This window comes from Nycticebus coucang, chromosome 5, assembly GCF_027406575.1.
Source record: "Nycticebus coucang isolate mNycCou1 chromosome 5, mNycCou1.pri, whole genome shotgun sequence".
Classification (NCBI taxonomy): Eukaryota; Metazoa; Chordata; class Mammalia; order Primates; family Lorisidae; genus Nycticebus; species Nycticebus coucang.
The window spans coordinates 75,722,807-75,744,828 of record NC_069784.1 but is presented as its reverse complement, the minus strand read 5'-3'; the positions used below and the strand labels follow the sequence as shown (position 1 = coordinate 75,744,828).

Here is a 22,022-nt window from a genome sequence, read left to right as displayed (position 1 = left end):
GTCTCTATGAATTTGCCCATTCTAGGTACTTTATGTAAGTAGAATTATACCATATTTGTCTTTTTGTGTCTGGTTTATTTTATCCTACATATCGTTTTTAAGTTTCATCTATATTATAGCATGTTTCAGAATTTCATTCCAAGGCTGAATGAAATTTATATATATATTACAGCTTTCAATGTTTATTAAATTTTAAGATGGTGATACCACATAATAATAACACTATAATGGTTCAAATCTCAAGAAGCAGGAATAGTTTCCGAACCTTTTCCATATCTCTTATAGCTTTTTCCCATTTTACTTTAATGATAATTTGTTTCTATAATAATGCAAGGTGCTAAATTAACTATATCTTCCCTTAGAGGATAAACACTCTGCAAACAGGAAGTTAATAAAAAATTTCATTTACAAACTCCCCTGATTGTTAGTCCTTATCAGTGGACTGCCAAGTTTAAGACTAGCAAGATGGTGGCTGCACTCAATAATTGCAGTGCAGAATGAATGCACTGCAGCAGTTAATGTACAGACAGCTGCTCAAACAGAAACTTTAACACAAAAACACATTATGAGGAAATCTGGTGTTAAAATACATATGCTTGCCTGATATGTCCATATAGGGAGTAGAAACATAGAGAATAGTTTCACTAGGGCGATCAGGTTTCTCTGAGGAAAAAATATTTTTTCTAATTTAGAATGTTTCTTAGGGAAATAAACTCGAAAATCAGGCCCTATGCAAAAAACTAGGAAAATAATTTAGATCACAGAGCAAAATCAGAGATGACTATTGATAACATGTGATACATGTCCTAGTTAAAAATCATAAAGTGATTTTTTTTAAATCATATTAGACTGTTGAGTAGTCTTACTCTGGCTAAGTGGAGAAAGTCAAAGACCTAGTTTTCTTTTTTGCCTCCAATACCAGCCTCACGAATTTGTACCATGGTGTTGCCAGGTGCAATTGGTGAAGGTTTTTCCCAAGCTAAAATTTAATTTGAGGGCCACTTGGATTTGAGGACACTGATCTTTAACTAAGGGCTTTAGCCTAACGGACTAATCCAGGAGTATTTGGGTTTGTAGTGTTAAGGAAGACTGAATTTCATGCGAAGGACATCTCTATTCTCATATCTATATTGATCATCTTTAACCACCTAGCTCATACTATTTTGTTTCTACTGTTTCCTTTGCACAATTCCCTTGAAACAATTTAGATACTTAGTATACTCTTCATTCACCCAGAAGTGTCGTGTTATTCTCCGGAAAAACACTTTCCAAGATTCAGTTAAGAAATATCTATTTTTGAAATCTTTGCCTTTTCTTTGAAACTTGTTACTCCCCAAATGGAAATTGATATTTTTGACACTTCAACGTCATTCATACTAAAACATATGGAATGTAAGTATTCTTTTCGAAGACTGTAACTGCATACGTCCTTTCAGGGAGCCATCTTGTAGTGGAAGGAAAGGAGTAGCAAGGCAGAAACGAGACCTCTTCGCCACTTTCCCCTAAAGGTCACAAGGAAAGAATTAAACACAGTGACTAGCTGGGAGAAACCGAGCTGAACAAGTGCTCCCAGGAGGGGGCGCGATGCTTTGAAGCTAACAAAGAGAACGACGGTCGCGAGTTCAGCTAGGGTCTCGGGTTTCGTTGCCGATCCATCTTCACAAACAAATGTTGTTTCTCTGAGACCGAACCCTGAAAGTGCTCAACGTGTCCCAAGCTGCAGTACTCCGAGAAGGTTCGGGCCAGGTTCTCGACTGCTCGAAACGTTACTCCTGCCGCACCAAGCAACTGGCCAGAGTTGGTTCTGTTTGACCCTGGAGTCCTCCGTAGTCTGAAACTGGCTTCGCGAACTTAGCTCCTTTTGAGCAGAAGCGTGCCCCGGGGAGAACGTACTTAAAGGGGATCACGTTGCTAAAGTAAAAAAAAATTGTGGGCGCCCTTTGTGTAAAACACTTAAGCTCCCGGCTTTATACCTAGTGTAAAGATAAGAATGAATCGGGCATGGCTTCGACTATATCAAGAAGAAGAAGTGCAGGAATGTTTAGACAGTTGTCTGACTCCAGGTAGGTTTGCCCATCACAAAAATGGCCTCCACACAAACCGACTCAGCACAGTCACGTGCTCACAAACTAGGAGGAGAAGCTCTATGGCTTCAGATGACGAGCGGATGTTATTATTATTCACTTCCGGGTGAGACCACTCAGGCGCCATCTTGTCTTGTTCGTGAAGAAGTAGAAGCATCGAAAGGGTTGGAGAGCTATTACAGGAACGGTGGGGACAAGGGTGTTCCGGAACCAGAGTAGGTAAGTGATGCAGAACGTTTACACGTGGGCACTTGGCAGACCCTAACAACCCTCTTGGTTTCTGCGGCGAAGGTAGCGTTAACAGGCTGTGTACGCTGCTTGGCACGACCGCTGGAATCTCATTCCTTAAAGCGGCGGCGTCCGCCTACTTGGTAAATCAAAGCGGTACTTTCGCTGAAAAGGAAATGCCCTGTTAAAGAGAGTGCTCACAACTCCTAATCGTTAGGAAGAGTTTTTTTCTCTGATGAGAAGAGACTAATTGTTGGGCTCCTGACCGGCCGTTAACTACTGCGCCTGCGCAGTGGAAACCCCCCATGGGGAGGGGTGCAGGGGGGTGGAGGCGGCGGGGGCCCGGATCTGGAGCTTTCACCCTGTGCTTGTCCCACTACGCAGGCGCGGTTCCTTAGTTTGGGTTTTGGTGTGTTCTTGTCCAATGATGGACATAAAGCGTTGAGCTTCACGAAAGAAACAGGTATTCAGTTTTTCAGTTGCTTTATTACTGGGTAGTATCGTCATCTGAACAGATTGAGCCCTGGACAAATTTTGATTCTGTATTTAGTTGTAAACATTCTAGTTTAAGATTTTAATTCCTCATTAATTGTTTTCCTCCTTCCCCAAATAAAATAAACTTGGAATTTCTTACCTGACTGCAGCAAGGCAGAAACAAACTGGAACTCTAAAAGATTTTACATGTGGATTTTTTTGTTAAAGTGTCAAGAGGCTGTAGAGAAAGTAACAGTAAATTAGTTTTTTAATGTGTACTTAAGAGCCTCTATATGTATATTTTAAATTTATCAAAATAGACTTTACTTTTCGGTACATATATACAACCCCAACACACACAGTTTCTCGTCTTATTACAAACATTAGTATGCTATATTTGTTACAATTAATGAACCAGTATTGATAAATGATAATTAATCAAAGTCCGTAATTTATTCCTGTTTCCTTAATTTTTACCTAAAGTCCTTTTTCTGTTCCAGGAGCCCATTGAGAATACCACATTCTGTTTAGTTGTCAGATAGGCTTCTCTTGGTTTTGACTGTTCCTCAGGCTTTATTTTTATTTATTTATTTTTGAGACAGAGTCTCACTGTTAACCTGTGTAGAGTGATACGGAGTCATAGCTCACAGCAACCTCATAGTCCTGCGATCAAGCCATCATCCTGCCGCAGCCTCTGGAGTAGCTGGGACTACAGGCCAGTCTAGTTTTTCTATTTTTAGTAAACACAAGGTCTTGCTCTTGCTCAGGCTGATTTCCAATTCCTGAGCTCAAGTGATCAGCCCACCTAGGCCTCCCAGAGAGCTAGGACAGGCATGAGCCACTATGCCTGGCCTGCTTTTCTTATATTTGGTGACTGTCATAGCTGAATTTTTTCCCATCCAAAATTCATATCTTGAATTCCTAACCTCAGTACCTCAGAATGTGGCAATATTGGGGGATCCGACCTTTAAAGAGGTAAAATGAGGTGGACCCTAACCCAGTATGACCCATGTTCCTGTAAGGAGATTAGGAACACACAGAAAGCCACCTAAATGCATAAGAAGTCTACCTTCTACAAGCCAAGGAGAGAGCCCTCAAAATGAAACTAACCTTGCTGAAACTTTGATCTTGGACTTCCTAGCCTCCAGAACTGTGTGGAAATAAATTTCTGTTTAAGTCACCCAGTCTGTGGTACTTTGTTATGGTAGCCCTAGCAAACTAATAAATGACCTTGACATTTTTGAGGAGTACTACTGGTTAGGTAGTACTGTAGCATGCTGTACTGTTGGAATTTGCCAGATATTTTTCTTGCGATTGAAAAGGGTGTTCCGGGAGGAAGATTAGAGAAGTAAAGTGCCCTTTTCATCACATGCTATCCAGGGTAGATACTATCAGGTGATTTATCATGTTGTTACTGACCTTGATTACCTGCCTAGTAGTGCTTGTCATGTTTCTCCACTGTAAAGTTACTTTCCTCCCCTTTAATACTGTACTCTCTGAAGGGAAATCACTTTGCAGAATTCACATTTAAGAAGGAGTGGAGATTGCCGGCCCCATATATTGAGGGTGGCGGGTTCAAACCCGGCCCTGGCCAAACTGCAACCAAAAAAATAGCCGGGCGTTGTGGTGGGCGCCTGTAGTCCCAGCTGCTCGGGAGGCTGAGGCAAGAGAATCGCTTAAGCCCAGGATTTGGAGGTTGCTGTGAGCTGTGTGAGGCCACGGCACTCTACCGAGGGCCACAAAGTGAGACTCTGTCTCTACCAAAAAAAAAAAAAAAAGGAGTGGAGAATTGTACTCCCTGTCTTTTAGGGTGGAGTATTTACATAATTTATTTGGAATTCTTCTCCTTGGAAAAAGTATCCCTTACTCCCTGCTGAGCTTTTTGTTTGTCACTGTATGCATCTAACAGCAGACGAATTTTTGTATTTCTTTGATTTCACAATCAGTGCTTAAGTATTTTAAATTACTACCTTTTAATTCTCATTCATCTCCTTGTCACACATTGAGTGGCTTTTGCAAATATTAACAGTTGTCATTTAAACAAATGATTTTAGGAACCTCAAAGCAATGGAGTTCTAATACAGAGTCATTTAAGAAAAGGATAAATGATAGTCATTTCTGGTTGTATTAGTTTTCTATTTATCACAAACTGGGTGATTTCAAGCAACATAAATTTCTTATTTCAGCAGTTGTGAAGGCTAAATATCTGAAATCAATGTTTGGCAGGCCATGCTTTCATGGTTTTAGGAGAGGATACTTCATTGCTTCTAAACAGCTTTTGGTGATTCGTGTCAGTCCATGGTGTTCCTTGTCTTGTAGACTCAAGTCTTTGCCCCTTTAGTCACAATCATTTTCCCTGTGTGCATCTGTGTCTCTTCTTATAAGGACACTAGTCACGGCTTAGATCCCACTCCAATCAAGTATCTCCTCCTGTTAACTTAAATACACCAGCAAAGACCCTATTTCCAAATAAGGATTAGGACATATCTGTTGGGGTATACAATTCAATCCAAAAACTAGCAAGGTGTGATAGTTTTGATGACCTGATAATAAACTTGGGTTATTGATCTTTCTGTTCCTTCCCAAATACCAGTTGTTTTCCAGGAAAATAACAGTTTAACTTGACACTGTAAAGGGAAAGGGAAATATTCTTAGGGAAGTTTTGAAGCCAAGACTTGATTTTTTCCAAACTTGAAAAGCTGAGCCTAACAGTCTTAAAAATTAAGTCTATAGGAATAGTGAATAATTTGGAGTCGATTTTTTTTTTTTTTTGTACGAAAGGTTTTTATTGGCGAGGGAGGGATGCTGCAGAGCAGCACCAAGGAGGAGAGAAAAGAAGAGAGAGAGAGAGGAAAGGGTGGGGGAGAGACAGAGAGAGAGGTGGAGTCGATTTTTGATGTCATAAAATCATAGCAGTATTAAAATGTCATTTTCATGATTTAATATTATTTACCTGATAACATTTCAGTGATTGAGTAAAATAATATGTAACCCCTTAATACAGACAGAGCACTATGGAAAATTCAAACTATTATAAGATGTTTTTTCTACCCTCAAGATTCATTTTAACCTAAGGTTAAGGAGAATTCGATACAGACCCTCTATAAGAAGTACTGTACATCATTTCTGACTTATTACAGAAGCATTCAGACAGTGCAGAAGTAGAGGGTAGTAAATGCCTATCTTTAACAACATTTTCCAAATCATTAAACTAACATGTAAATATCATTTTTATTGGTACACATTTGTTATTTTATTAAACCATAGTGAAATTTTAAATTGTATATCTTTTAATTATTGTTTTACACCTTTGTTTTCCTCCTGTTTTTCAGATTTTGCATTTGTTAAGTTTGTGAGTAGTGAAGATTTTATGGTGAAGATGAAGGAAGAAAGATTAGGGCTTCTAAATCCTTGTCATCAAATCACGTATAATCTTGTTCTTTAACTAAAAAAAGAAAGCTATTGAAAACCTTTATCAAGCATTGTGCTAGATGCATAAAAGTTTACATTAAATATTTGAATAATCCTAGTTCTATATCAAGTCTTTACTAAAATCTGCTTTTTTTCTACAAAATTTAGCATGACTCTAGGCTTGGTGCCTGTAGCTCAGCAACTGGGGCGCCCGCCAGCCACATACACTGGAGCTGGTGGGTTTGAACCCAGCCTGGGCCTGTGAAACAACGACAACTACAACTGGAAAAAAAAAAAAAATAGCTGGGCGTTGGGGCGGGTGCCTGTAGTCCCAGCTACTTGGGAGGCTGAGGCAAGAGAATTGCTTAAGCCCAAGAGTTTGAGGTTGCTGTGAGCTGTGATGCTAGGGCACCCTACGGAGGATGATATAGTGAGACTCTGTCTCAAAAAAAAAAAAATTTATCATGATTCTAAAATTAATTTTCCTGACAAGAGGTACCTTTTGTAGATTAGATTATGCAATTTTACTCCAAATCATGTAAGATAATGAAACAAAGGTCAGGTGATTTGACAGGTAGGTAATTTTTATTGCTTATACCTGGCATTATTTACTGTGCTCATCAGCTTCCTTTGAATTTCTTTTGTAATCTATACTATATTTCTAAAAATGTACACTCAGGATAAAATAATTCAAGGAATACAGAAAGAGATACAATAAATCAAATTTTCCTGGTCCCTATTTCCACTTCCTAGAGCTTATCAGTTTTTATTTTATTAATTATAATTTTTTTTAGATTTTAATTGTTTTTTTTTTTTGGCCGAGGCTGGGTTTAAACCCACCACCTTTGGTATATGAGGCCAACGCCCTACTCCTTGAGCCACAGGTGCTGCCTGTTTATCAGTTTTTAAAGATTTTTGTAACTTAGGAATTTTTGTACATAGTACATAATTGCATTCTTCTTCTTCTTCTTTTTTTTTTTTTTTTTGAGACAGAGTCTCACTTTGTTGCCCGGGCTAGAGGGCCATGGTGGTGGTGTCACAGCTCATAGCAAACTCAAACTCTTGGGCTCAAGTGATCCTCTTGCCTCAGCCTCCTGAATAGCTGGGACTACAGGCACCTATCACAATGTGTGGCTAATTTTTCTATTTTTCTTAGTAGATAGGGTCTCACTCTTGTTCAGGCTCGTCTAGAACTCCTGAGCTGGAAGGATCTACCACCCTCCCAGAGTGCTAGGATTATAGATGTGAGCCATTGCACCTGGCTCATAATTACATTCTTAGAAAGTAAAAGTCTCAAGTGGCATCATTTTTCATGCTGTTTCATGTAAATATTTTTTACTTACTAATACAGTTTGTATACCAGTATGTAAAAAATCTACCTTATTTGTTTTAATGGCAGAATAGGGATCTATATGGTTGTTCTATTTGCCTTTCTTGTTTTTAATTAAATGTCACTAAAAGCAGATTTTAGTGACAGAAAATATGCTTCAGGATTTTGAGTCCCTTCAGTGGAATTGGGTTAGAGGGATGTGCATTTACAATTTTGCTAATCAGATACCATAATACTAAATTGTTTTTCAAAAAGGTTAACTTCAGTGTTACATCTACACTCTCATTTGAGAGTCATGTTTAGCCAAATCAAGTTTCTCCACTCCAGGTTTAATTAAAGCACTTTATTAAATAGTCTTAACTTCTTATTCCTTGACTTGTAATGGTCACCTTCTTTGCTGTTTTTTTTTTCCTCTCCTTCTCACAATTTCATGTAATTATCTATACTTTTCTTAGCCTATGTGTCTGAAACACTATACTGCTTTAATAGCTTCCATTAAGACTTTGAGAAAGAAAGCTTTGAAAAACATAGCAAAAGGAGAAATAGAACCAACCAAGTGGTTGGTTTAAATATAAAAATAACGATAACTAATACAAATCAAACTTAATAATAAAAGCTTCAACTGATGATACTGTGGGAAGTAGGAACAGAAAGACAGACTAGAATTCTTTCAAAGATAAAATCTGTGGAAGACTACACCTGTGGAAGAAAGTGAATTTGAGCAGAAGGGGGTTGGCTTGATCAATCTTTAACCCCTAATAGTTGCCCACTTGAGGAGTGCTGCCAAAAGTGATATTCATTGCCGTCTTGTAATAATGCCAATGTCATTGAGAAAGTCCTGATAATATTCCACTATGAATTGAAGCGTTCCTGTACTGAGTTGTCTTGTGTTCCTCATGTAATTTTTAACAGTAATCCCATAAGGAGGAGACACTGTATGTTCCATTTTACCCATTGGAAAACTAGCTGTGTTTACTTAGCTAGTAAATGAATTATAGGTAGGCATCACGAACCTACACAGTTCTAAAAATGTACACTCAGGGTAAAATAATTCAGAACTTGTGCTCTGAAGTGTAGGTGACAGGTGACGACCAGTAACATTAAAAGGAGAGCTGTCCAGAACAGCCAGTAAATATCAGTAGGAAACTTTGTTTATAGAGATTTCTGGAAAAGTAAATTTATGTATTAGAAATGTTGATAGGAAGTCATTACACATCATTTTCATCATTACAGTGGTTTTAGTAGGTGCCTGCCTATTTTTAACATCAGTAGGCACTGTATAGAGCTAGTAATAAGATCTATATTATGAGTTTACAACTTAGGACAGAAAAATCTATGAACCATAAGCTTTTTTTGTTTGTTTTTGTTTTTGTTTTTTTTTTGAGACAGAGTCTTGTTTTGTCGCCCTCGGTAGAGTGCTGTGATGTCACAGCTCACAGCAACCTCCAACTCTTGGGTTTAGGCAATTCTCCTGAGTACTTGGGACTACAGGTGCCTGCCACAACACCTGTCTACTTTTTGTTGCAGTTGTCACTGCTGTTTTAGCTGGCCAGGAACGGGTTCGAACCTGCCACCCTTGGTATTTGGAGCTGGCGCCCTACCCTCTGAGTCAGAGGTGCTGCCCTGGACTATAAGCTGTTAAAGCAAGCTGTGCTTACTGTAGCTTTTTGGTTTTCATAAATATAGGTCAATAGCTTCTTTATCATTAAACCTTAAAAGTAAACAGAAAGGAGGAGCTAGAGACCACTCCTTTACTCATTTGGTATTTGTTTCGTGTTTGCTCTATGTAGGATGCTGTCCTGTACCTTAATGGAAGACAAAAAAGATGAGTAAATTTGTCTTCAACTTTAAAAAGCTATTGATCAAATGGGAAGTAACATAAGCCATTTTATGGCCAAAATCTTCTATTGTTGCTGGTGTTTATTTTTAAACCTAGAATTCCATGGAAGAATTTGAATTAATGTATTTTATTACCTTATTTGTTCCATTTAAGTTAATGCCCGTTGAATGAGATCTTCTTTTCAAATGTTTGTTTTTACGTTTTTTTCTCAGTCTCTTGTTTAGATTTTTTTGTATTGTGAATGAATTCAAGTAAATAAAAGATATTTTGAAAGAAAAGATGTTAAAAAGCTTTGCCTCTTTTCTGATGTAGCTTTTCCCTTAATGGTAAAGTAATTCCCCATTTTAAAGTTAATGGAAGAAGTGACAAAACAGTTTGGAGAGGATTGCACTCATGTTTCGTCTCTAGAACTTATTTTTATTCTAATAAATCGTGATAATCTATGAACAAACATATATTCTTTTTTTCCTCCTAGGACATAAGTAATACTGCTGCTATGCTTTCAAGCTATAGTCTGAATCAACCTAAATTTTAAGCAGAAAGTGAAGCTCTGAGGTCAGTTAAAGTAGCAGTTGGATTTCTTCTTGGTGTTTCCTATTCATTTATTTTGTTTAACTAATAAAGTTGTAAGTGAAGTTCCTTTTCAAGGGCTCTGATGACTCACTTAACTTTCAATGACTTTAGTGCTCTCTTCGGCAGCACATATACTAAAACTTTCAATGACTTTAAAAGTATAATTGGGAAACAGGAGAGGAGGAAAGATGGGACACAGAGAAATGCTGAAGAAAGGTTAAAAAAAGAGAAGTAAGCGTATTTCACTTGGAGCACATGCCCAATCCAGTTGTGGACCTCATTCATGGTGCTATTTAGTGCCTGTTTTGCCATATTCTAATAATGCCATTGTACTAGACTACCTTAGTGTAACTAGAGGATGAGTATATTTGACTCATAAATAAATCAAGGTAACAGAAATTCACTTCCCCTAATTCAGTCTTATTCAATTGAGAGATCATCAGGCTCTGCCATTGATAGAACTATACCTGTGTAACATTTTGAGAGTGCTGCAAAGATTAGAGTTGGAAGCTCTTGAAAACCTGAATTTTATTCTCCAGGTGTCCTATTAAAAGTTAATGTCTCAGAGGGTGCTTGTGGCTCAGTGGGTAGGGTGCCGACCCCATATCCGAGAATAACGGGCTCAAACCCGGCCCAACCAAACTGCACTACCAATAACAACAACAAAATAGCCAGGCATTGTGGCAGGCACCTGTGGTCCCAGCTACTTGGGAGGCTGAGGTAAGAGAATCGCCTAAGCCCAGGAGTTGGTGGTTGCTGTGAAGCTGTGTGACACCAGGGCACTCCACTAAGGGTGATAGGGTCAGACTGTCTCTACAAAAAAAAAAAAAAGAGTTAATGTCTCTACTTCCTTGTCATCTGATATTCTTACTTTTTGTGATCCTTCTGTACCAAAGCTTGCTTTTATCTTGTTTTCAGGATAGAGGAAAAGGTTGGTTTAGTTAGGATTCATTTACTAAACGTTTATTGAATGCCTGCTAAGTCCTGGTATACAAAAATAAAAGAAACGTCCTGTTTAACATTACATGTATCATTGGTTCTAAAACAGGATTATATATTGCTGTTAGATAAAGTACAAAAATACTAGATTGGTAGGAATTTTAAACCTTTTATTAGGAAAGTTTTCACATTAACTTACAGAAAAGTAAGCTAGTGTGATGATCCTCCCCCATACCTATCTCCTAGATTTAATGATTAGCTTTAATGGTTACTAACGTAGGGTACCCTTCCCCCTTCTTTTCCATGCTGTTTACAAGTTAAGAAATCAATTCTTGGGTCTTGGAGACTAACCCACCTTTTAGATTTGTGTGTGTCTTCTGATGCTGTAATTCATTTACACTGGAAGCGAGATCCAAAAGCACTGTTGGATTCAGTTAAACATTTTTGGTGAGAATCTTCTTAGTGATTCTCCGGACATAACAGACACCTGATGATCTGTGAGCGTGATATTTTGGCAGCCTTTGAATTTCTGATTTCACATCAACTTCTGAAGTTTCCTGAATCAGTTATTTGATTCAGTTTGACAGTGTGAGTCTTCTAATTCTGTTGTACATTCTGCTCTAATCATTTATGAGGAATAATTTTTCTTTATTAGCAGAGCTCTTACTGTTTTAAAGAGGTCTTGGTTGGGGATTATTTTTCTTAATAATTGTCAAAATAGGGCGGCGCCTATGGCTCAAGGGATAGGGCACCAGTCTCATATGCTGGAGGTGGTGGGTTCAAGCCCAGCCTCGGCCAAAAACCACAAAAAAAAAATAATAATAATAATTGTCAAAATAATTACATATCCAGAAATTTATATTGTAAAAATTGAGTTTTAGGAGGCTTTTTTTTTTTTCAGACAGAATCTCACTATGTCGCCCTCAGCCCTTGGCAGTGTGCAGTGGCATCACAGTTCACAGCAACCTCCAACTCTTGGGCTTAATTGATTCTTTTGCCTCAGCCTCCCAAGTAGCTGGGACTACAGGTGCCTGCCACAACACCTGGCTATTTTGTTGTAGTTGTCTTTGTTGTTTAGCAGGCCCAGGCCAGGCTCGAACCCGCCAGCCTCCGTGTATGTGGCTGCATCCTACTCACTGAGCTACGGGCACTGAGCCTAGAAGGCCTTTTTTGAGTTAAATTGATTAGAGCTATACTTTGCTACCAAATTCTGATATCAGCATTAACATAAACTTTTCTTGTCTTTTTTTTTTTAAGAGACAGAGTCTCACTTTCTCACCCTCAGTAGAGTGCTGTGGCAGCTCTTGCGCTTAGGCAATTCTCTTGCCTCAGCCTCCTGAGTAGCTGGGACTATAGGCACCTGCCACAATGTCCTGCTGTTGTTTTGTTGCATTTTGGCCGGGGCCAGGTTCGAACCTGCCACCCTTGGTATATGGGGCTGGCGCCCTACTAACTGAGCCACAGATGCCGCCCTCTTTGTTTTTTGAGACAGAGTCTCACTGTGTCACCCTTGGTAGAGTGCTGTGGCATCACAGCTGACAGCAACCTCCAACTCTTGGGCTTAAGTGATTCTCTTGCCTCACCCTCTCAAGTAGCTGGAATTACAGGTGCCCACCACAATGTCCGGCTGTTTTTTTGTTGTGGTTGTCGTTTGGCAGGCCTGGGCTGGGTTTGAACCTGCTAGCTCCTATGTATGTGGCTGCTGCTGAACTATAGGCGCCAAGCCTAACGTAAAATTTTCTACTCTTGCTTACCAACCTAAAAATTCCAGTTGCCTCTGGCAACCTATTGACCAGAATTTTAGACTTCTGATGACACAAATGTATCATGATATAATAATTTCTGATGTCTGATGTGTTAAAATTGAAGAGCTCTCATTCTAAATTTTAAACTATGTTTAATTTATTGAAGGTAAAAAATCACATATATTTTAAAAGAAAGGATGTGGGATCAAGGAGGACAACCTTGGCAACAGTGGCCCTTGAACCAACAACAATGGATGCAGTCATTCCAGCACCAACAGGATCCAAGTAAGGAAACATTAAATTTGGAAGGGTGGGGTAGGTATATGGAGATTGGTAGGATGTAGGTGATGAGGTTAAGAGAGATGTAATTAGAATTGACTTGTTGGATCAATTTATGGTCAGAATGTAATCTCTAACATACATAACCTTTCCTTAGCATGTATAGCAGAAAATGGATTTCCCCTTTGTAGACTTCCTCAGAGGTGGGTGGAAAGCTTTGTGAAGATTTTACTTTTCTTAAACTGATTTAGGCCTTGATTTGCTCAAAAAAGTCTAAAATGTGTTGCTTAAGTAGAACTTCTATTGTTAATTCTGAATCTTGTAAGTCTATCTAGATCATATTCAACAGTATGGTATGGTGTAAAAATTTCTTTTTACCGTGGAATATTTTATGCACATACACAAAAGTAAAAGGAAGAGTATAGGGAGCTTCCATTTATTACTTAGTTTTAATCATTATTAATAGTGGCCAATTTCATTTCATCCATATGACCCTTTCTTTATGTTGTTCTGCCCTTATTGGGTTAATATGATACTCTTTCCTTCCATTCCTTTCCTTTCTTTTTTCCTTTCCTTTCCTTTCTCTTTCTTTCCTTTTTTTTTTTTTTAGACAGAGTCTCACTGCGTCATGGCTCACAGCAACCTCAAACTCTTGGGCTCAAGCGATTCTCTTGCCTCAGCCTCCCTAGTAGCTGGGACTACAGGCGCCTGCCACAACACTCAGCGATTTTTTGGTTGTAGTTGTTGTTTAGCAGACTTGGGTGGGTTTGAACCTGCTGGCACCCTAACCACTGGATGGGTGCCAAGCCTTTGTTTATTTTTGTTTGATAGCCATGTAGTATTTTGTTACAGGACTATACTATAATTTAACGAATTCACTTTTGGATATTTTGTTGTTTATACCTTTTTACTTTTTGAAACAGCAAACATCTCGTATACTGTCTTTATTCCAATTATTTCTTAGGAAAAGAGCTAGGTTTCTTAGGTCATAGTTGCACATTTAACAAATTAGGTACACATTGCCAAGTTTAACCTGTATGGATTATGCTGATTTTGTTTCAAACCAAAGTGTATAAAAATGTCTCTTTAATCCTTACTAAACAGACGGGTGGAAAACTATCTTTTTCTACTTTTTTGCTTAATTAATAAATATTAGATCTTAAAATGTTAAATACAGATATTTGGGGAAAAAGGGACAGTGTTCAGGGTAGTGGGGACAGTGAATTTAAGTAAAGGCTGGGTAAGAAGTTGTTAAAGAGAGGTGTTTTGCTGAAGAAGGGACCCTTAGTTAAAGAAGGACAGCTGTGAGCAGAAGCGGGATAGAAAGCCTTGCTCATCTGTGGTCTGTAGGCTGGAATGTAGGCCTGGAAAGATGAATAAGACACACTGAAGGAATAAGTGATTGAGTTTGATCATTTTTTTTTTTTTTTTGCTGCTCTGAAAAAAAACAGGTGGTGATGATATTAAAAACTCCGTAAACTGGGCAGTGGCTCGAAGGAGTGGGGCGCCGGCCCCATAAATGGGAGGTGTATACCTGTTCCCAGCCAAAGACCAAAAAAAAAACACAAAAGATTCAGTAAACTAAGTTCAGGGAATAAATTTCTTGTGAGTTAATAATGCTAGAAATAGGTTAAGAGTAGGGTCTTTTTCTGAAAGTAAGTAGTTGTATGTTATATGCTAGCCTATAAAAGGGTTATTTTCTAAGTATCCTTTCAACCATATCATGCTATAAGATTTTAAATCTCTACTGAGGAATAACTGAGATGCTTGTTTTTGATAGAGGCTCTAACTATTCTTTAAGCTCCTACGCTCTGAATGCTAAATTCTGTGTTAATTTACATTAGGCCAGATTGACTGGGCTGCTTTGGCACAAGCTTGGATTGCCCAAAGAGAAGCTTCAGGACAGCAAAGCATGGTAGAACAACCACCAGGAATGATGCCAAATGGACAAGATATGTCTACAATGGAATCTGGTCCAAACAATCATGGGAATTTTCAAGCGGATTCAAACTTTAACAGAATGTGGCAGCCAGGTTTGTTGTTGTTGTTTTCCACATTTTAAGACTGTTTTAAAATAAAATGAGGAATGATATTAGAATTTAAACTTGCTTAGTTTTATGACTTCTTGAAATTAATACTCCTTGAAGAGTAAGCAGTTTCAATTTGATTTGACCTTGACATTTTTTGATTAAAATTATTCTGTACTCAGTCTGCTAGCATTGTGGCACTCAGTTTGATTATTTTCTTGGTTCTTCATTCCTAGGCTGGCAGGGGCTGGGAACATTCTGGAAACCTCACTTGGCATCTAGGGAAGAGAGCATTCTTTGTCTCTCTGTTGCAACCTCTGGCCTTTTCAGAAGCAGCACTGGCAGAGTAAAACATGTCTAGACTCTAATTATAAGAAAAAGTGTGTCACTGTGTGACAAATTAGTCGGTCAAATATACTCTGCCCCTACCATCCACCTACCTTTTTCTTCCCTTTTTTGTTTGTTTGTTACTTCACAGTATGATTTAGATTCCTTGAGGCTAATTTAGTTTTCCATGGCTTGTGTTATTATTTTTAATAATTAATTAATACCGTTTATGGAGGAATCAGTCACACATTTGGTTATGCTGATGGTGGAGTCATATCTTCCTTTACCTATTAATATTTATTGTTTCTTACTATAAGAATGGAAAACTTAGGAATTAGTCCCCTATCATCACTATTAAAAAGATACATAATTCTAATGTTTGATACTGTGAGGTGGTTCATTTCTAACTTTTTTGAAAGCCATATTTCCCCAAGTTTGAAAATGTTTTAGTTCCCAAGTTCAGGTTCATATATGACTTATCCTGGCATCCCTACCTCCCAATTTTACTCCTCTGGCTTTCTTTGTGACCCTGGACAAGTGATTTACCTCTGTGTGCCTCAATTTCCCTTCCTGAAATTGGCAAAAATAATACCTGATTTCTCCCTACCTCACAGGGATGTTGTGAGGATAAATGTTCATGGAAGAAACAAATTATATAAACTCTCAAGGTATTATTTTTGTGGCATTGTACTAAGCAAAAAATAGAAAAATTCAACAAAAGATTGCTTGGATTTTGTTAACTTTCATTAAACATAATTTTGAGCATTTGGTTTCCATTTGTTTAGGGTGTGAATTCAAGTGGAATTAGCTTATTTGAATTATAAGACAGTTTAATTCATTGTTTATTTTTAAAATGTGTGAAAGGATTTGACTAAGAAGTCATAGTATATTTATGTTACTGAAAAATGTAGCTTTCTTGAGATCTTAAAATTTTGTGTTTATTTTGTTATAACCCCCTGTTGAATGTTTTTATGCCTGAATCCTAAATAGAATGGGGAATGCATCAGCAACCCCCACACCCCCCTCCAGATCAGCCATGGATGCCACCAACACCAGGCCCAATGGACATTGTTCCTCCTTCTGAAGACAGCAACAGTCAGGACAGTGGGGAATTTGCCCCTGACAGCAGGCATATATTTAACCAGAACAATCACAACTTTGGTGGACCACCCGATAATTTTGCAGTGGGGCCAGTGAACCAGTTTGACTATCAGGTGAAAGATATTTTGTTGCTTTAATATTGTAGATGTGCACGTAATCCATTCTTTGGAAGTATCTCATCAAGAATACCTAAGATATGTGTTTCACTTTTCAGACTTGTACAGATAAGCACATGCTATGTCTCAGAAAAGCTATCCATTTTTGAGTATTAAAATCATAAGATTTTTGTTTTCTCATTTTTTATTCGATTAGGAAAACGGTATAAAGGATTATTAGGGGGAAATTTGGATAAAATGAAAAATGTATAAGTGCAATAGCTATATGATGTTTTGTTTTCTAATCTATAATTTCAATATGGTATCTTTAAATGTTAAATAAAAGTTAGAAAATACACAGTAGTTGAATATATTATTTATCAATAATATTAATAGATTATGAGTAAGACATGAATAAAGCACATGAACATCTTCCTCAGTGCAGTTCCTTCTGCTTTGTAGAGTTGTGACTGTTTTTCTAGTGTTGTCATTTTTTTTTCCATTCTGACATGACATGTTAATGGAATTGTATATAATTTCCTTTGTAGCATCCAATTCATTCTTAGGGACATAGAACTCTATGGAAAATAGTGTAATTATGTGGGCCTTTATTTTCTTTATCCCCTTTGCCAAGGTCTACCCTTAAATTATAGTGCTAGGTGTCATTTTGAAATAACTGATGGCAATTGCTACCTTATAACTGTGCTATCATAATTTAAAAATTTGAAAAGACTCACACGTTATTTTACTAATTCTCGGGTAGAGTTGATAGGGCATGTAATATCCACCCTAAGACAATAAATCTCTCCTTAATACATACTCAAGATACTTACATGCTCATACCTCATATACAGATATGACAGGTTTTTTTTTCTGTTTTTGAATAATTGTAGTGGCAGGGAACTTTCACTTATCCCACTTTATTTGCTACATCCCATGCTAACAAGACAATTCTAATGGCAACTGGCCTAAAAAGGGCCCTGAAAATAGCAAAATTGCAAAAAATATTTAATATGATTATGTCATTGCTTATAAATAATGTCTTACAAGATTATGAAATAACTTAAGTTCACTATAAGCAGGAAGTTGAAATTGAGAAAAAAAATTCCAGGATTTTCTAGTTAAGGAAAAGTTAACATTTGTTTGTTGTCTTAATGGTGATAGTATTAGTTTATAAATGGATTCAGAATCCAAAAGTTATTATGTATCTTGCTCTATACTTCTTGAAAATAGTTTATCAGCTGACTGTTAGAAGGCTGTTTGCATTGACATACTAGAAAATCTTTCTTAAGAAAGCTTAGGTTCTTGGGGCTACAGAAGTATCGGTGGATATTAGAACCATGGAATTCTTGGATTTGCTGCACACATGGATTTCTACTGTCCCAGTTCATAACACGCGTGTGTCCCAGAGAGTGTATTGTTTTAATGTAAAGAAAAATAAACTGCAATACTCTTTCAGCATGGGGCTGCTTTTGGTCCACCGCAAGGTGGATTTCATCCTCCTTATTGGCAACCAGGACCTCCAGGACCTCCAGCACCTCCCCAGAATCGAAGAGAAAGGCCATCATCATTCAGGGATCGGCAGCGTTCACCTATTGCACTACCTGTGAAGCAAGAGCCTCCACAAATTGGTAGCTATTAAACTAAGTTCAGTAAACCACAATTGGCATGACTTACTTATCATACAAAAATGATGTCTTATTTTATTTATTTTTTTCATTTTTATTTATTTATTTTTTTTTGTAGAGACAGAGTCTCACCTTATGGCCCTTGGTAGAGTGCCATGGCATCACACAGCTCACAGCAATCTCCAACTCCTGGGCTTAAGCAATTCTCTTGTCTCAGCCTCCCAAGTAGCTGGGACTACAGGCGCCCACCACAGCGCCCAGCTATTTTTTTGTTGCAGTTTGGCCAGGGCCGGGTTTGAACCCGCCACCCTCGGTGTATGGGGCCAGCGCCTTACCGACTGAGCCACAGGTGCCGCCCTTATTATTTTATTTTTAAATATTTTTTATAGAGATGGGTTCTCACTATGTTACCCGGGCTGGTCTCAAACTCCTGGCTTCAAGAGATCCTCCCACCTCAGCTTCCCCAAAGTGTTGGGATTACAGGCATGAACCACCATACCTGGCCATTGTCTTGTTTTCTTAAATTCTTTTTTTTTGTAGAGACAGAGTCTCACTTTGTTGCCCTTGGTAGAGTGCCGTGGCGTCACACAGCTCACAGCAACCTCCAACTCCTGTGCTTAGTTGATCCTCTTGCCTCAGCCTCCCGAGTAGCTGGGACTATAGGCGCCCTGCTACAACGCCAGGCTATTTTTTTGTTGTATGTAGTTTGGCCAGGGCCTGGTTTGAACCCCCCCACACTCGGTATATGGAGCCAGTGCTCTACCTGCTGAGACACAGGCGCCACCCTTTAAATTGTTCTAATACTTTCAATATGTTAGGAATCAATACTTTAAAACTGTTATTTTAGCTGTAGCGGCTCACGCCTGTAATCCCAGCACATGGGAGGCTGAGGCAGGTAGATTCCCTGAGCTTATAAGTTTGAGACCAGCCTCGTGGTGGGCACCTATTGTCCCAGCTACTTAGGAGGCTGAGGCAAGAGGATCACTTGAACCCAAGAATTTGAGGTTGCTGTGAGCTAAGACGCCACAGCACCCTACCAAGGGTGATCAAGTGAAAGACTGTCTCAAAAAAGGGTGGCGCCTTTGGCTCGAGTAGGGCACCGGCCCCATATGCTGGAGGTAGCAGGTTTCAAACCCAGCCCAGGCCAAAAACTGCAAAAAAAAATAAGTAAAACCCTGTTATTTTATTGTCACAAATTTAAACTTAAAAAAAAAAAAAAAAACCGGTCTTGCAATATAAAAAGTTTTGAATAATTTTCTTTAAATCTTTGCCTTAAACTCCAGATTTTATTATGAGATGTAAATTTATAATGGCCATAGCATCTTACTGATTTTTTCGTTGGCATTTCAGTGCATTTCGTGGTTATATGAGTCTGACTCCATTGCAAGCCCCTAATTGTTCTCTGTCTCTGGTCTCTGTCTACTCAGTTTATCTGATATACTGCTGCTAGATTAATTTTCCTTTGATTACTTCACTTTTCCTAAGTGTTATGGCAGAAATTTTTTTTTTTTTTTTGGAGACAGAGTCTCACTTTATCACCCTACATAGAGTGCTGTAGTGTCACAACTCACAGCAACCTCCAACTCCTGGGGTGAGGCGATTCTGTTGTTTCAGCCTCCCAAGTAGCTGGGACTACAGGTGCCCTCCACAATGCCTGGCTATTTTTTGTTGCAGTTTGTCCAGGGTGGGTTCGAATCCACTACCCTTGGTATATGGGGCCTGCACCCTACCCACTGAGCCACAGGTGCCATCCATGGCAGAAAATTTTAATTTTTAAATAACAGCAGTGTTCTTGAACCTTTTTTTTGACCATCTCACTATGTTGCCCTTGGTAGAGTGCTGTAGCGTCACAGCTCACAGCAACCTCAAAATCTTGGGCTCAAGCGATTCTCTTGCCCTGGCCTCCCTTGTTGCTGGGACTATACGTACCGGCCACAATGCCTGGCTATTTTTTGTTTGTTTATTTGTTTAGCAGGCTTAGGCTGGGTTCAAACCCAACAGCCCCGGTGCATGTGGCTGGCGTCCTAACCGCTGAGCTACAGGTGCCAAGCCTCTTCTTGAACTTTTTTAATTTCATGGCACATTTGAACCTATAGTTAAACTTTCGTTGTACATTTAAATAATGTTGATCAAAGAAAGTAAAAAAAAGAATATACTTAACTGTGTTTTATACTTCTTTAATCTTCAAATATTTTCATGGCACACCTAAAATTCTCTCATAGCACACCAGTTGAAAAATCACCGTATTAGACCTAACTTATTTCCAGTGACAAATGACATATTTATGCCACATTATATCTGGAAAGTCCAGCATTTAATTTAATTTAATTTAATTTAATCCAGCATTTAATGGACCAAAACATGTAGGTCTTTCCTCTTTATATTTTAGGAAGATTCTAACTTTACTCCTTTTTTAAAAAAAGCTAAATATGGGCGGCGCCTGTGGCTCAGCGGGTAGGGCGCTGGCCCCATATGCCTAGGGTGGCAGGTTCAAACCCAGCCCCGGCCAAACTGCAACAAAAAAATAGCCCGGCGTTGTGGCGGGCGCCTGTAGTCCCAGCTCCTCGGGAGGCTGAGGCAAGAGAATCGCCTAAGCCCAAGGATTTGGAGGTTGCTGTGAGCTGTGTGACGCCATGGCACTCTACCGAGGGCCATAAGGTGAGACTCTGTCTCTACAAAAAAAAAAAAAGCTAAATAATACTTGTTCAAATGAATTTTTACTTGGTATAAAAATGAGACGTGTGTTTGATTCTGTATTTACATCTTATGAAGGAGCTTAGTATAAATTGTCTCTGAAGTAGATTTCATCACTTTCTACTTCATTTTTAACCTTAGGCAAATCACTTAATCTCTTTGATCCTCACTTTCCTCAGTTGTAAAACGGATTGAGTGATCTCTGAGAGTTTGTATAAGGATTAAATGAGAGACTTGGACAGTGCCTGTGACTCAGTGGGTAGGGTGCTGGCCCCATAGACCGAGAGTGGCAGGTTTGAACCCTGGCCAGCTAAAACAGCAACCAGAATTGAAACAAAAAATAGCCAGGCATTTTGGCGGGGGACTTCCCTGTAGTCCCAGCTACTTGGGAAGCTGAGGCAAGAGAATTGCCTAAGCCCAAGAGTTGGAGGTTGCTGTGAGTTGTGATGCTACGGCACTCTACTGAGGGTGACAAAGTGAGACTCTGTCTCAAAAAATATATATAAAACAAAATAAAAATAAACGAGAGACTTAATGTGCTTTCATTGTGTCCTGTTAAATTGTATTAGGACAGTGTTTCCTGCTGTTATTAAAAGTAATGGTTTTTAAGAAAAGCATGATGGGCCACTGACTGTGGCTTATGCCTGTAATCCTAGCACTCTAGGAGGCGGACGCAGGTGGATTGCCTCAGGTCATGAGTTTGAGAGATCAGCCTGAGCGAGACTTGTGTCTCTACTAAAAGTAGAAAAGCTGAGACAAGAGGATCGCTTGAGCCCAAGAGTTGGGAGGTTGCTGTGAGCTATGATGAAGCCCTGGCACTCTACCCAGGGCAACAGCTTGAGATTCTGTCTCAAAAAAAAACAAGAGGCATGATGTTTAATTGGTTGTTTTTTTTTTTTTTTCAATTTACTCACAATTCTAGAAATTCAAGAATAAGGACCTCTCAAGTGTTTATTGTGAGTTTTACTTAATTTATTTTTTCCATCTAAAACAGATGCAGTAAAACGCAGGACTCTTCCAGCTTGGATTCGTGAAGGTCTTGAGAAAATGGAACGTGAAAAGCAGAAGAAGTTGGAGAAAGAGAGAATGGAACAACAACGTTCACAGTTGTCCAAAAAAGAAAAGAAGGCCACAGAGGATGCTGAAGGAGGAGATGGCCCTCGTTTGCCTCAGAGAAGTAAATTTGTAAGTAGCTTTCCCCTGACATGAAATGTGATAATTTTGTCTTATTAATGTTCCTAAAATTC

At 38.7% G+C, this 22,022-nt stretch overlaps 1 protein-coding gene across 5 annotated transcripts in view; it reads left to right on the top strand.

The window, feature by feature from the left end:
• Window positions 1–2,175: 2,175 nt before the first annotated feature.
• PNISR (PNN interacting serine and arginine rich protein) overlaps window positions 2,176–22,022 on the top strand; it is a 30,992-nt gene continuing 11,145 nt past the window's right edge. The window contains exons 1-7 of one of the 5 annotated variants that reach the window (XM_053592884.1): window positions 2,176–2,303; window positions 9,843–9,922; window positions 12,791–12,909; window positions 14,748–14,936; window positions 16,248–16,471; window positions 17,913–18,084; window positions 21,770–21,960. In XM_053592884.1, the coding sequence (XP_053448859.1) occupies window positions 12,822–12,909; window positions 14,748–14,936; window positions 16,248–16,471; window positions 17,913–18,084; window positions 21,770–21,960 (864 nt within the window). In that variant the 5' untranslated portion in view covers window positions 2,176–2,303; window positions 9,843–9,922; window positions 12,791–12,821. Of the gene's footprint in view, window positions 2,304–9,842; window positions 9,923–12,790; window positions 12,910–14,747; window positions 14,937–15,166; window positions 16,896–17,912; window positions 18,085–21,769; window positions 21,961–22,022 lie in introns of those variants that run through there. The other 4 variants (XM_053592886.1, XM_053592885.1, XM_053592887.1 and 1 more) reach the window with 4 other exon arrangements.